Below are 17,207 nucleotides of genomic sequence, written 5' to 3'. Positions count from 1 at the left end.
CCTACCACTTGTATCAAAGCCAGATGTTTAGCGTTATAAGCCTGTAGTTTATCGTTTAACCACGGGTGCTTTGTTTTTCTTATACTAAAGCCACATCGGCCTATCTGCTGAGCCCACCAAGGAAAATCGAACCCCTGATTTTAGCGCTGTAAATCCGTTGACTTACCGCTATACTAGCGGGGAGCTTTTAGGTGCTAAGAAAACATTTAAAAGGACAAATAAGTGTTCCAGAACACGAGAAAAGACTGATATGTGGACGTTATGTGGTATTCGTTACGCATGTTATTTTCGTTACATGTTTGAGAAATTTGGGTGATACTCTTAAAATTAAACATTTACATACAAATAAATAATAAAAGATGGGTGTGAATGTGTCTGGTAGAGTGCGCTTCCCAACTTCCTACTAGAAAAACAATAAAGCATTTCTACTTTTCCCAGTATTTTATCGTATTATGTCAAAGAATACTCACAAATGAAACGTAGCCTCATGGTTCATTTTCAACAATCATTGAAGATCCAAAACGAAAGCCGCTGGCAATTGAAAGATTTTACCGGAGATAATCTTATACACACAAAGGTCAAGATTGTTTGAGTGCCGATTGGTTGATTGATTTGGTGTTTTATGGAGCAAAGCAACTAGGCTATCTGCGCCTTGAGAGACGTAAATGACGTCATACGTGGTTTATGGATGGCGCGTTAGACGCTGATATTTTTCCCAGTGTTTCTTTCATTCACAGATTAAAACAAAACAGAGCACAACACTGAGTCGATTCTTTGTTATCGTAATCTGGTAGTTTTGGTAAGTTTGTCTGTTGTTAGCACAAAGCTACGTAATGGGATATTTGTGTTATATCGAGCATGACTATTATATCAAAGATTTCAGCGGTGAAAGTCCTAAGATTTACCGCTGAACCACTTGAGGGCGTTCAAAGAATCATACTTTATCTCACGAAAGCATACATACTACTTTAAAGCTTATGAAACAATTACAAAGTTTGACACGACACTAGGCCCATCTAGAAGTTTTGACAGACGAGAAAATTAGAAATCCTGCATCTGAAAGGAGTGCCATTTAGTGTATTCGTTTTCATCTGGTAGTTAACGTCTGTTGAAGTGACAGTTATGTTAGATAAAAGTTAACAAACTCACAAATTACGGAAATACTTTTTATTCCAAGACTTTCCAGGTTGTTCGACAGAAAAACTTGTATTTGTCTTCTCGGCCGATAATGTAAAAAAAAACTTCAAAGTCATATATATGTTATTAGACTGTTGTTCCATACGAAACCCTGTTGTGTTTTAGAATAACCGACGAACAGCTTACACAACGCACACAACTGCCGCGATAAACTAATCGACCAACACGTTATCGATTATTTATGGACCATGACAACGAGTGTTCTCTTCTTCTGTTACACTATGATGTATTTTTCTCCACGAGAACTGAAACACAAAGATCAAGACTTATTAAACGTATTGAACTTTGGTAAGAGGTTTGTTTCAACATGATTATACCTAGAAATTGAGTCCATTGTTTGGTTTAACACACGCACAATATTTTTCAGTTGTCTTTTACTCCCATATTTACATAGCAGGTGATAACGCCCATTTTCTTCTCGAGGGTTACTGATGATGGATGAAATTGTTCGAAACTTGTACAGGTCTATACGAAGTGTTGTGCAATTTTGTTAAGAATTTACATATATATACCGTAAATATGGATTTTATTGGACAATGTGGAGATACTCTCGGCTTCGGTGGTTTTTGCTGCTGCTTCATATTAAGTTATTTAGTTTCTAAAGAGAGAATACGACAGTTTTAATACTTTCATTAGTTTGTGGATAATCAAAATTCTTAACAATATTTCTAACCTAACTGAAAAAACTGGTAATTGTACATGTCTATTTGAATTAATAGTTTCTTGTTTTAAACTATTTAATATTAAATTGTGACGAGAGTGAAATTAAAATTTAACCTGCTAATGAATATGATTAAACATACTGTTCTTATATTATTATTTATAAAAAACACAATGCATTGTTTCGTCAGCTAGGAACTCTTGCTGTTAACGACATAATTGGCCGTAAACCCAATGATGTCAACGACTTTTTGACTCCTTTAAATAGTCACAAAAAATGGTAAACGAAGCTGAATCACAGCAATAAAAAACATAATCAGTCTTAACAGTCTGCATCAGTATTTAATTAAACAACCAGTTAGTGTCTTTATTGAAAACGAGCAACCTATCACTGTTCTTATTTAAATAACCATATTAAACAAGTATCTTATTGTGGGATTTTACGCTACTGTCGTTGTGAACTATTTTTAAGGTAAATAATGCGACTGTTTAATTCATTCATTTTTCTTTTTAGGAACAACTTCTTCTGAGTGTAATCCCAGCATACATTGCAGCGGAAGTAAAGAGGAAGATAATGCTAAAAATGGCGGACGCCTGTCAAACTCCAACCACACAAGCAAAACAGAGATTTCACGAACTATACGTTCAAAGACATAATAACGTCAGGTATATTCATAGATGAGAAAAGTTGTTACTGTTTTTTATTGTAAGTAAAATTTAAAACATAGAACATTCTACGCCTACTTTTTACCTGTCTCAGTCTATTGACCAAAATATTTGTTAATAGACACTGTGAATGCAAATTGGTCCTTCAAAATTTTATACCTTAAACGTGTTAGTTATGATCTCGTAAACGCCAGGTTTATAACTGTATTTCAAATTTATGCAAAAATGTATTAATACAAATACTTACTATCCGCGGATAGGCAATTCATGGAATGGCTCTGAGTTCACTGAGTTTTTTTTTTTTTTTTAAGTATAGACTTTTATCTCATAGCTTTGTCATATCTTGACCAATTTGAGGTCCAATTACAGTTTTGGACTCAGGAAGTCAAACCCATTCGATTGCTCTATTTGACTACGCCCAAGGTCTTATTAATCAACTTACTGTAATCCTGCCTCAAAGAATTTCAATTTGAGGGTAGGCTGGTAGAGATTTTAATGAGTAATAAAATCGAGTCAAATATACACGTGCCTCATGCTTGGCATTGCTGGCGCACAGAAGTATAGCTAATAAAAAGTTTTAAAAAAGGAATTTAAGGATAATTTACTCTAATACTTTCTAAACCTTTGCGCGAAATTCAAAACAAACTTTCTGAAAAAAATTCCAGTGCTGCGGCTATTGAGTATTGCTTCTTGTTAACACATTGAAACTGTGTTCTTTTCACCTCGGTATAAAGAACGAACGCAACAAACCAACAAGGTATTGTGATGTCATACGTTTTACATATAAGTTTCAGGTTATTGTTAGGTACTTTGGATTATATGTTGTTTCAAAATCCTTCACTTTATTTCATAAAACTAGAGAACGTAGCTGTTTTCCCTCGGGTTATTGAGATGGTTAGTGTTTGCATTCTGAACCAATTTTAACATAAAAGTATGACCTAATATTGTTGTTGCTAAGCGACATGACATAAAAGACATTGTAGGAAAACGAATTGTTACGAAAACGCACTGACTTTTCTGTATATTAGAAGTTGTTATACAAGAAAACACTTCTTTTCTCTTCGCGCGAAATACGAAACAAACGAAACCAATTCTTTTCCATGTGATTTTTCGCTAACTTGTTTCATAAAAAGAGGCGCACGCACATAAGTATTGATAACCAGGTATATAACCTTAGGGTTCATTTAGTATGGGTACAAAATTTCATGTTTTTAGGCTCTTGGAGATATGTATCACACATAGTCATCCTTTTATTATTATTCATAATACTATTACAAACACTAAACGGTTATTGTTGAACCTTTGTGATTTGTTTTTCTTTATGAAGTATCAAGTGCTGTTGTATTTTATCTTTACTTTTGAAAAGAAAAGAGTGATGGTACTGTAGCTTATTGGGAGGAAGGGGTGACGTGGATGAAGTTAAATCATTCATTCTACAAGAACTTACGGATTTCATCATCATCGATACGAAATGTTCACAAAATCTTAGCCCCAGTTCGCCGAGGGAAACAGTTTTGTGTATATTTTGATAAGCTGAACCAAAATTTGAGAGCTGTTTCATATTCACTAAAAATTGTGGCCAAGCATGGCCAGATGAATATGTCACTCTACTCGTAATTTGAGGATCACAAGTTCGAATCGCCGTCATATCAAACATGCTCGCCCTTTCAGCCATGGGGGCGTTATTAAGCAACGATCAATCCCACTATTCGTTGTTAAAGAGTAGCCCAAGAGGGGCGATAATGACTAGCTGCCTTCCTCTAGTCTTACACTGCTATTAGGGACGGTTGCGCAGATAGCCCTGTATACGGACATTATATTGGTATGTATGATATTTTATGGATGTCAACACTGAACATTTCAAGGAATGGAATATTCTCAAAATTGATATTTCTCATATTTGTTTGTAGAAGTTTACTCATTCCACTCTCTTCTTTTCCCTCAAAACATTATATACCTACAACTTTAAATGAAGGTATTATTGTTAAAGCGAATTTCTTTGGTTAGGGTTAGCTTGAGTGTCAGAATGTTAAAGTTATCCTCTGAGAAAGGGTGATCATAAACAATATGTATAAGTAGCAGATAAAAAGAAATCAAAGAGATGTTTCGTTTTTTCTGTATATGAACTAGACGCCCTTATGTTCGTGGGTTCTACTTTTAAATGTTGAATTGTATATACACACACACGTCACTTACGCATTTATTAAACTGAGTCCGTATATTTGTAACATTAATAAACACGTAAAAACAAGGCATGAGAAAGAAAGGAGGCATTGTTCCTCTGGAAAATGAGAAACAAATATTTTTTTTCCTTATTCATTCATAACATATATTATGGTGATGTAAACTTTAACCCCCAGGGGTAATTTTTGTGGCTGTCCATGTTTGTGCTTTAGCCTCATGCCCATTAAACAAATTGGGAGATGTGACCTGGACGGAAAAAGCTTTGAATGTACGTACGTAAAGTGTAAATTGGAATTTCCATGTTGTTCTTGTTTTTGAACGGTTTTATGTAACAAAGGTTTTCTCGTCTGTTTGTTTTTCAGTGTGCCTTATTTTGTTAAATTCTTTATACAAGGTGATTTTATTCAGCCATGTCTTGTTTCGTTGTAGCGACAGCAGATGGTTTGTATTAATTTAGTTAGTATTTATTTTCAGTCATCTCAATTTGTATTATACATGTGCATAAATTTAACTTGTTTATTACTTTTCTTACAAATAAATTAAGCCTAATGGCGTCACCTAATTAAAGAAATTACAAAAAGAGAAAATCTAATTGTTATTATACGATTATTTATTGTACACACAAATTAGCAGAGATGCTAACCATTACGATTTGAGCGTAATCATTACGATTTTGGTGTATACATTACGACTATACGCTCATACAGACAAATATTACGACTTGTTACAACCCCCAGATTATTATACATTATATAGGCCTATACAATAAAGTGATAAATTGTTCCCCCAGGGCTTGAAGGGGTGAAAAGAAAATTTCTAGTGAAATACAAATAAATTTGATAATAAATAAAAGACACAGTTCAAATGACTACTTGCGATAATCATGTTTGTGCTTGATATAATAAAAAATATTTGTATCTCCGACGTCTACCAATAATTTGAATGCGGTGCTTCTCCATACTGGGTACGTGGGGGGAATCAATATTTACGTCATCAGTGCTTGTCAGCCAATCAGCGCTCGCGAAATGGGTATTTCTCGTTTTCTAAGGTTCGCATCCCCGTCGCGCCAAACATGCTCGCCCTTTCAGCCGTGGGGGCGTTATAATGTTATGGTCAATCCCACTATTCGTTGGTAAAAGAGTAGCCCAATAGTTGGCGGTGGGTGGTGATGACTAGCTGCCTTCCCTCTAGTCTTACACTGCTAAATTACGGACGGCTAGCACAGATAGCCCTCGAGTAGCTTTGTGCGAAATTCAAAACAAACATACAAACTAAGCGGCATAGAAACACCAATGCAATCGTTCACAATATGGAAAAAAAAGAGGCCTCGTTTACCAGATTGTCTTGTTTCTGGCAAATCTAATAAGATTAAAACTGTGAATCAAAAATTTAGGAAAGAGTATAGTGCAAAATATCCGGTCATTGCATCATACAGACAACTGTACAAAACGTACGGTTTGTCACATCGATTTTTCTGTGGCGCATGGCGGGATAAACGATTGTTCCAGACATACAAATCAGCATCTCACCAACAAAAGGCTGAAGCGAAGACAAAAACGATGCAGATAATGACATTTATGAGTAAGAATTCAGAATATGAAACCATAAATGCAGAAGTGATGTTCACGCAATTCGTCATTGCTCATAATTTACCCCTAGCTGTAGCCGATCATGCAGGACATCTATTCAGAAAAATGTTCCCAGACTCTGTTATAGCGAAGAAATATGGCTGTGCTAGAACCACAACTACAGCCATTGTATAAATGTTGGGGTGTGAAGATGACAAAATAATTTTAAGCATACTTACTAGCAGTGTTTATAGTTTAGCCACAGATGGATCCACAGACATGGATGACTCAAAACTGTATCCAGTGGTTGTACGATATCTGTACGGGCTCTGTCTACAATCATTACGCTCAGTCATTTGAAATAGTTGGCATCTCTGAATTAGGCCTTATGATGCATCATCATATTTATCGTTACACAACAATTAAGCCTAATTACTTCAAATATACGACAAAAGTCAGTGCTAAATTTGCTAAGTGTTTTTGAATTTGCCCCATTTCAGAATTATGTGATTAAAACCTCACAAATTGTGTTTTTCTCTGTGTTTCTAGCATTCTTTATGCAGACATAGTCAACTTTACCCCTCTGTCAGAACAGCTATCGGCATCAGACTTAGTGCAAACTCTAAACCAACTTTTCGGGCGTTTTGATCAAATTGCACAAGTAAGTTCGTAAAATTATTTTGCTTTCTATCTGTTAACACAACAAAGATTAAGACGTAACTTATAATAATTAAATAACATACTGGTAACTTATTGAGATTTCTATTATTGCAGTCTTTTACTAAATGAATCGCATGACTTATAATATAAACCAGTCACAGTATTAGCCTAAATTTCCTCTTTCTGAAACAAATATTCTTCACCATTGTTGCTATTTCGAGTTATTAATTACTTGCTTTGAGCCACAGAAATATATGATACGTGTTGGTTGCGTCTCTGAGCTTAAATAATATGTTTTTCTTACTGTAATAGTGATATTTTAATAGTATAATAGAGTTTAGTTTCTTATTATTGAAGTGGATAAAATCCCTTTAAAGTAAATATCACACACACATCAAACAGTTTACAGCCTTTAAGGTTCAAGTTGTAAAGGTATCACTCCAGTCGGATCCAAGGAGAGAGAATGCCACTTAGTAGACACTTCTCAGTTGTACATTCTGGTAAGTGATGCTAAAAGTGTTTTTCCCATAACAGTGAGCAGTCATATCTTTACAACTGAAATATAATCTACTTTTTGTTCAAAACCATGATTGTTTTTAATTAAATTCACATTCAAAATACGTTTTCAAGGTTTATGTGGCCCACTAAACAAAATTATTAACCTTTTAAATGGCAAACTGATTTTCTTGAGGTTTTTCTCTCTCTACCTGTAAGATACCGTAAGCGACAGAAAAACTGAACGTGTTTTGAATACTGGTTTTATTTAATGTCGCTGTACGCTGCATTTTGCTTCTTCGGTTATTTCAACTGTGATTTTAATACAGTATAAAGTTGTGTTTTCACATATCGAACTGGAGGTATGTTTTAACGTATTTTCAACCCCGAATTTGGAGTTTAGTCGGGGGGGGGGGAAGGTGACAAATTTGTGAAGATAAATGTCATTATTACGGCCAGTAGGATTGTTTGTACTCGGCCTGAAGTGAACAAAAACAGATAAAAAATAACAAGTGACTCTGATGCATCTTCCAAAGTGCTTCTTAAAGTTAATCTGTTTTGATGATGTTGTTGTTGGTTGAAATTCAGCATAAAGCTACACAATGTTCTGCCCATCACAGGTACCGAAACTCAGATTCTAGCGTTGTAAATCCGCAGAAATACCACTACGGACCTGGGGGGAAGAGGACATTTTGACGAAGGTCGACTACTATTTTCGGTGTGAACTTGGCCAGATATTTCAACGCAAACAATAACCGGGAGATTTTGAACAATAGCAATAACAAACAAAAGTCCACCAGATGAATTTAGCAAATGGAGTCATGAATCATCTTCAAATTGTGTTTCATTAACACCTGAATCACAGTCTTGAAGAACTCAAACGATAACATTTGCCCCAGAAGTAGATAGAAGACACATTCTTAATGAACACTCTTATCTTTCCTTTTATTACTTCTTAGACCTTATCTTAGTTGTTTTCTTCCACATGATAATTTTCTTTGAATATATGTATTATCATTGTTAATTTTTCGTCGGTTACTTTTATTTTACTCGAAGACTCTCACTTTTCAACTTCAATTCAACTAATAAGAAGCGAAGGATGGTCTTCTGGAAGTTTCCATATAAAATCGTTTTGTACGCTTTATAAAGGAAACGTAAAACAGAGGAAAAAAACAATTGACACTTGTCCAGAAGATGGAAAATATTCGTCAAAGGAGAGGCAGAAAATATTGAATAAGTACATGGTGAAAAACTGTATAAAATATTTATCATTTACAATGGAATCCCTAATCCGTTTCAGCACATTTTTTTCTTTTTTCTTGAAATTAACGTTTCTAGATTTATTGCCAATATAGGCCTATTTAAATCACAAATTGAGCATATGTTAGCCGTGTAGTAGAACTGTGGATTTCGGAATTGGCTTGTGAAAATCGAATACGTGCAATATCGTAAACTAATTCTCGAACTTTAAATTGTATGTACTTTAAGAGTGACAGTCAATCCTTTAGTGTGGTTAGTGGATATGAATGTGTTGCTTATTGGCTACCTTTCATCTGCTCATTAGTTTAAAATAAGGCACTGCAGCAAATAGGCTTAATAGCTTTGCCGTTGATACAAACTGAACACAAGTCGCGACTTTAGGGTTAAGAAATCCGAAAGTTAATACGTTGCCTAATACACCGATTACCTTTCATAAACGTTTTTCAGTTTATTTTGTTTTCTGTAAATGACAAACAAATGGAATGTAGGTCTTGTTTGTAATATAACACCCCCCACGAATGAAAATACGAACATGTACAGTGTAACAGCGATTCGAACTCACGTCCCGCAGATTGCGAGTCGAGCGCCTTAACCAACAGGCCTCGCTAGGCCAGGACTATAGAATACAGTTCTAGGAAATCTTACATGGGCCCACACGTTCTTTTAAATTCATTGGATAATACAAATGTGTGACGTAGTAATCATATCCTTCAACCAAACAAACTCTAATTACTAAGTTAAAAACATAAGTTGGTCTTCTGCGAGTTTGGTATCAGGTTTCAAGTGTGCCAATATTAGCGAGTGCTTAGAATGAAGTGGGACTAGGCATAGATTAATACAACACTTCTCGTTAAAGTGGTTTGTTTTATCATGATATTATTTATGTACTTCTTCAAGGTGTACCAGCGAACTTCGTTGGAAAGTAACTTGGACCAAAATTCGCATTTAGACTGTTTAGAATATTTTTCGTTTGTACTTGTTTATTTCTAACTGTACAGTTGAATGATGTAGCGGCAAAAAGGATATCTAAAATCAATTGAAAATCAAAGACTTTATAATAATTATCATTTGGATATAATGAATATTTGAGAGTCAGTGTATTAGGAAATTGTTTTTGTTATGCACTTTTCTTAAATGAAGGCTGTAAAATGAGGTGTTCTTGGGACATTTTTGATTACGATTTAACCATTGGATGAATATAATTATACCTCTTCATTTACCCCTTGAAGGCTCATTAAAATAATTCCTTATTCATTAGCCATGCAATATCGATTATTAAATTCTAATAATAATTTTCGGTGTTTGAAATAGCTTTCAATTTATCAAAGTATCAAATTATTGAGATATTTATTAAAATTTGATCATTTATAGGGAAGAAGATCAACCCTTTTCGAAGTTAAAATCAAATTTGAAAAATAAACGGTTTTATTGGAAGACCGCGCATCTTGGAAAATGAAAGAAATTGTTTGCCTTTGAGTAAAGAAAAATTACAGCTCTGTCTGTAATGTCTCTCAAGGCTATGCTATTTTGTGAAGATACATCCAGTCCACGTAAGAGATCAATATTGCTAGAGTAGGCCTAATGAAAACTTAGGTTCTGATATGTGGTAGATATATGCCCAAGTAGAAAATGAACATTACTCGTGTGGGCTTAAACGAACACGTGGATGGTAATGCTAAGAGGTAACTATCCATGAAAACAAACACTACTCGTGTTGACACAATGAAAATACAGTTGCATTGTAGTATTTTATGTGAATGATCAAAATAAACATTTTATTCATCAGGTTTACTCAGTACGTCTTAAACTCAGGAAAAATCAGAATTCTATACGTTAGTGACTAATTCGTGTGTCAGGAATCTAAACTAACACAAGAGAACGACAATAAAAGTATATTTAAAGATGTTTTGTAATAGCACATATTTACTCAACAGTTTAACACTCCTACGAAAAGACGTTTCTAGTCCTGATTTCTTCAAGCCCGTTCCCCTGGCTGTGGTTTCGCTAGATAGTAGATAGGGACAGTGGGAATCTCGTTAATCCATTCATTAATGGATTTAAATGGCAATTTCATTTAAATACAAAATTATTAGCCTAATATTAATAGCCTTTCAAGTTGCTCTGGGGCGTATTAGGCCCCACTTTTCGTAGGAGTGTTAATAAAGAGGAAATGTTTATAAAACTGTATCAGAAAAAACACGAGTGGAAACAAACACGTACAAGAAATTATAATAAATTCGATGTTTTCCGGTAGAAGATAAAACAGCGTTCAGTCTACAGATTTATAACTCTATAAAATAATCCAGCTTCGATCTCACGTGGTGGGCACGGCAGATAGCCCAATGTGATTTTGCTATTAAAACAAAATAAAATAAATGTAAAAGGAAAGAGGGTTTTTAGTAAGTAGTTAAGAATATTTATTTTACAGGTTTTCATATTGCTCATAAGGTGCCTCCTAGTGACACAGCGGTACGTCTGTGGACTTGCAATGTTAGTATCAGGGTTTCGATACCTGTGGTGGGTAGATCACAGATAGCCTATTGTATTCCTTTGTGCTTAATTTCAAACAAATAGCTATTCATAACGTCTATTAAATATTGTTATTGTCGCCCTCTGGTTTTTTATTCTATATTTATCTTTAGTAATTCACAATAGCTGTGTTACATTTTTCATGAAATCTTAAATAATCCTACGAGTTATATTAAGTCGTAACGTGATTGGATAAATAGCGGGTGACTGGTTAGGCAACACGTTATTAGCTACGTAACACACAATTAGCTTTTTCCTTTTGTTTTCGTAAGTCTGTAATTTTGATAATATTTAAAAGTTTGTCTTTTTGTCTTTTAATATACTGTAAATAAATGAAAGTAAATATATAAATTTTCTGATTTTGATAAAAATGCCAGGGACACTCAAAGTGTTGTCAAACTTTCTTCAATACAGTATATAAAATTATTTATGGTAAACCTCGTGAATCTATACATTTGGTTACCATGGTAAATGGAACTGAATCAGCAAGCGTTCACACTTTGTCGTCGGTGGTAACCGAAGAAGTTCGTTGATGTATCTTTACTATCAACTTGTGTCAGCCAATATTCAGTTTGAGTTAAAGTGAAATTAATTTTCTTTTTTACTCCTGTTTTGACCGGTATTTATCGTTATTTGGTTCATTCCTCCTACTCAAGTTTAAATACAACAATAAAAACCAGGCATTCTTTGTCACAGACTTTTCTAATTGAGCTTTTTTATATGTACATTTTTTATATATGTACATGTTTCACATCTGACGTATTATGTGAATCCAGATATATATATATATACACACATTTCACATACTTATGACTAGCTACCTTCCCTCTAGTCTTACACTGCTAAATTAGGAACAGCTAGCGCAGATAGCCGTCGAGTAACTTTGCGCGAAATTCAAAACAAACCAAATCTAAAAATATCAATTATACAGTACACAGTTGAAATTACATTATGTAACAAAATCAAACATGACGACAGTAATACACATTTTTTATCATTAAATATTTGCTGTCTATTGTCACGCGCGATCGATATTAGTTTATTCTTTCCAAAGTCGTTGTTTTCCATAAATGGTAAATTAAAGAAAACTGAAGCTGGTGTCACGTGCGAGATTTGACTCAGGTATAAAATAAAGGTGTGATACGTTTTGTGAGAGCGTTATGGTGTTGACATTTTTGTACTGTTTGTGTTTAAAGCGAAAGTTACACAATGTGGTAAGTTGTACTGTTCCAGTGAGAGGTATCGAACAGGAATGTTTAGTAATATAAGCCCAAATTCTTACCGATGAATCACCTGGATGAAATGTTAGCCTAATGAAATAATAAATTACTTATAAAAGCAATAAGCGTCAGATAAGTACAAAAATGAAACAATATTAATAGCCACTGAGCGACAAAATTATGCTTGTTAGGTTTGAAACAAATATATTATTGTACGTCATTTGTCATTGTCCAATTTACTCTTCATGTGTTCTCGCCATCTAGTGACAACCCACATAAACTTCTGTACGTGTAATTAAACTTCAGAAAGAACTAAACAAAACAACCAAATACAGTATTTCGTTACGTAAACTACAGGCATTATCGTCTGGAGAAAAAACAACAACAAACAATAAACTAAGATAATTCGCTCAACATGGCATTTGACGGGTAAAATATAATAAGCATGTTTCCAGTAGACGGGCCTAGACAAAATAAAGAATAACCTAATAACGGTCTTCTCTTGAGAGACCATACTTTAGGGGCGAATCATTATCTACCTTACGGGAAACAACTTTGTTCATGTCAAATAGTATGAACGGTTTATGGGAGGCGTTAGCCTGTTGATTGGTGTAAGGTAGGATCGCTGTACGTAAAGAGGTTGTGGCCAAGTAATCCATTATAGAAAACTGAGTGGAACTGAACCAGATTAGTTAATTATGAGATTTAGCTCAGACAACTTTAGTTTTCAAAGTTAATCGAGTTTCCTGTGTAACTTTTAGATAGACAGAAAGAGCGATGCTGTGGTTAACTGTAAAGGAAATAAATGATAGTGTGAATGTTTAAAAACATCAACTTTGTTTTTAGTGGAAAGAAAATAAATGTGTGCCCACTGTTGTTGGTTGTATCTGGCAAGGAAAGGAGAGGTGTACTCTGTTGTTGGTTCTATCTGGCAAGGAAAGGAAAGGTGTACTCTGTTGTTGGTTGTATCTGGCAAGGAAAGGAGAGGCGTACTCTGTTGTTGGTTGTATCTGGCAAGAAAAGGAGAGGTGTACTCTGTTGTTGGTTGTATCCTACAAGGAAAGGAGAGGTGTACTCTGTTGTTGGTTGTATCTGGCAAGGAAAGGAGAGGTGTACTCTGTTGTTGGTTGTATCTGGCAAGGAAAGGAAAGGTGTACTCTGTTGTTGGTTGTATCTGGCAAGGAAAGGAGAGGCGTACTCTGTTGTTGGTTGTATCCTACAAGGAAAGGAGAGGTGTACTCTGTTGTTGGTTGTATCTGGCAAGAAAAGGAGAGGTGTACTCTGTTGTTGGTTGTATCCTACAAGGAAAGGAGAGGTGTACTCTCTTGTTGGTTGTATCCTACAAGGAAAGGAGAGGTGTACTCTCTTGTTGGTTGTATCCTACAAGGAAAGGAAAGGTGTACTCTGTTGTTGGTTGTATCTGGCAAGAAAAGGAGAGGTGTACTCTGTTGTTGGTTGTATCTGGCAAGGAAAGGAGAGGTGTACTCTGTTGTTGGTTGTATCCTACAAGGAAAGGAGAGGTGTACTCTGTTGTTGGTTGTATCTGGCAAGGAAAGGAGAGGTGTACTCTGTTGTTGGTTGTATCTGGCAAGGAAAGGAGAGGCGTACTCTGTTGTTGGTTGTATCCTACAAGGAAAGGAGAGGTGTACTCTGTTGTTGGTTGTATCTGGCAAGAAAAGGAGAGGTGTACTCTGTTGTTGGTTGTATATATATATAAAAAAAGAAAGATATTGGTCTGTTATATCAAGTATCATAGGTTTTAGTCAGTTAAAACACATTGTTAACACGCAGATTGTATTGCTTGATTAACGATTTAAATGCCATTATACCAGTTTAGGTGTTAAGACAAAAGGATGTCTTGGTTTTCCTTTCACTTCCTCTTATGTAATGCTAAACCGTGTCTTATTTATAACGATACCAGTGTATGTATGGTGCGAATATTCTGTGTCAGAAGTATCATGGTGTGAGCGCAAGTTTTGTAAGAATAGCTAAGATATACATCTGTTTCACTGTCAGAGTTTGGTAATGACCAGTTACAAACTTGAAATGTAAGTCTAGTAACAACCAGTCATAAAGTTGAGTTGTACTTCTGCTAAGAACCAGTTGTAAAGTTGAGATGCCCCTCAAACTATACAATGTTCTGAATGTGATAATATTGGTGTAAAATTGACCTGTAATATAGAGCTACTCTCATCTGTAATACACAGATAAACTGACCTGTAATACAGAGCTAATCTAATCTGTAATACAAAGCTAAACTGACCTGTAATACAGAGCTAATCTGATCTCTAATACACAGCTAAACTGATCTGTGATATACAGCTAATCTGATCTGTAATACATAGCTAAAGTGACCTATGATATACAGCTAATCTGATCTGTAATATACCAGAATATTTTTGTAAGTCCGAATACTTATTTGATTGTCATCATACCAGTGTAAGTCTGGTATGTCTGTGTTGTGTATTTAAAAAGAGAATGGTAAATAGATAACACACAACAATCTCCCTCGTTTTCAATAAGTCATGGGAGTGGTACTAACTTAGACATTGTGGTCTCAGAAAAATTTAAATTTCGAAACACTTCATATGAATACTAACTATCATTTGTTGTTTCATAAACATTTCTAAACTTTCGACTGAGTTCCTAATTCTCAGTTTTGTTTGACTTATTTAAAGTGTCAATTCATGCATGGAGCATAGTTAGTTCAACGAGCGTCGTCTATTTGATTAAAGAAATAAATATTATTTTCGTATAGAATCTTTTTAACTATAGCAGTTAGGTATATGTTATAGAATGTTTTTAACGATAGCAGTTAGGTTTATGTTATAGAATGTTTTTAACGATAGCAGTTAGATTTGCGTTATAGAATGTTTTTAATGATAGCAGCTAGGTTTATGTTGCAGAATGTTTTTAATGATAGCAGCTAGGTTTATGTTGTAGAATGTTTTTAACGATGGCAGTTAGTTTCGTGTTACAGAATGTTTTTAACAATAGCAGTTAGGTTTGTTTTTAACGATGGCAGTTAGGTTCGTGTTACAGAATGTTTGTTTTTAACGATAACAGTTAGGTTCGTGTTCTCAAGACATCAGTTGCAAACTCTCTTTGTTAATCTGAAGATGTTCCCCTCGTGGACTCGACAGATAGCCCGATGTAATTATGCTATAACTATACACACACACACACATACACACAACCTGAAGATGACGTAAGAAGGTCGAAACGTTGTTCTGTACTTTATTTTGATTAAAGTTTATTAATCATACCTGCTGCTTTGAGAATACATCACGGAATAACAGAATTTTCTTAAAGAGTATTTTTAACGATATAAGTTAGATTTTTATTATATAATATTTTTAATGATAACAGTTAGATTTATATTATATAATATTTTAATGATAATAGACCTGTGTTACAAAATATTTTAATGATAACAGACTTGTGTTATAGAATATTTCAATGATAACTGCTAGATTTATATCATATTTTAATGATAATAGACTAATGTTATAGAATGTTTTTAATGAAAACAGTTAATTTATTTTATATAATATTTTAATGATAACAGACTTATGTTATAGAATTTTTTACTTATAACAGATTTATATTATATAATATTTTTAATGATAATAGACCTGTGTTACAAAATATTTTTAATGATAACAGTAAGATTTATATAGTATTTTAATGATAACAGACTTGTTATATAATATTTTAATGATAACAGACTAGTGTTATAGAATATTTTTAATGATAACAAACTTGTTATATAATATTTTAATGATAACAGACTAGTGTTATACAATATTTTAATGATAACAATTAGATATATATTATATAATATTTTAATGATAACAGTTAGATTTATATAATATTTTAATGATAACAGTTAGATTTATATAATATTTTAATGATAACAAACGTGTATTACAGAATATTCTTAATGATAAGAGAGCTGTGTTACAAAATATTTTGTGATAACAGACTTGTGTTATAGAATATTTTTAATGACAACAGTTAGATTTATATAACATTTTAATAATAACAGTTAGATTTATATTATATTATATTTTTACTTATGACTCGTGTTACAAAATATTTTTAACGATAACAGTTAGATTTATATAATATTTTAATGATAACAGACTTGTGTTATATAATATTTTAATGAGAACAGACTAGTGTTATAGATTATTTTCAATGATAACAGGCTTGTGTTGTAGAATATTTTAATGATAACAGACTTGCGTTAAAAATATATTTAATGATAACAGTTAGATTCGTATTATATAATATTTTTAATGATAACAGTTAGATTATATAATATTTCTAATGATAACAGTTAGATTTATATTATATAATATCTTAATGATCACAAACTTGTGTTACAGAATATTTTGAATGATAACAGAGCTGTGTTACAAAATATTTTTAGTGATAACAGACTTGTGTTGTAGAATTTTTTAATGACAATAGTTAGGTTTATGTTATATTATATTTCTACTTATGATTTGTGTTACAAACTATTTTTAATGATAACACTTAGATTTATATAATATTTTAATGATAACACATTAGTGTTATAGAATATTTGTAATGATAAGAGTTAGATTTATATTATATTATATTTTAATGATAACAGACTTGTGTTATAGAATAATTTTAATGATAACACTTAGATTTATGTGATATTTTAATCATAACAGTTGCATTTTGTATAATATTTTAATGATAACAGTTAGATTTATATAATGTTTTTTATGATAAC

At 33.4% G+C, this 17,207-nt stretch overlaps 1 protein-coding gene across 4 annotated transcripts in view; it reads left to right on the top strand.

Annotated features, from left to right (window-relative positions):
- The window catches only part of LOC143238008 (adenylate cyclase type 2-like), a 186,822-nt gene that overhangs the window by 91,987 nt on the left and 77,628 nt on the right, over positions 1–17,207 (top strand). For all 4 annotated transcript variants that reach the window (XR_013020380.1, XM_076477876.1, XM_076477874.1 and 1 more), the window contains 2 exons: positions 2,372–2,523; positions 6,825–6,936. Coding sequence is in view for 3 of the 4 variants with exons in the window: in XM_076477876.1 (XP_076333991.1) it covers positions 2,372–2,523; positions 6,825–6,936 (264 nt within the window). In the remaining variant the exon portion in view is untranslated. The remainder of the gene's footprint in view (positions 1–2,371; positions 2,524–6,824; positions 6,937–17,207) is intronic.

The sequence above is a fragment of the Tachypleus tridentatus genome, chromosome 13 (genome assembly GCF_004210375.1).
Source record: "Tachypleus tridentatus isolate NWPU-2018 chromosome 13, ASM421037v1, whole genome shotgun sequence".
In the NCBI taxonomy this organism is placed as follows: Eukaryota; Metazoa; Arthropoda; class Merostomata; order Xiphosura; family Limulidae; genus Tachypleus; species Tachypleus tridentatus.
Note: the sequence above shows the minus strand (reverse complement) of the source record. Positions and strands in the feature narration are given on the sequence as shown.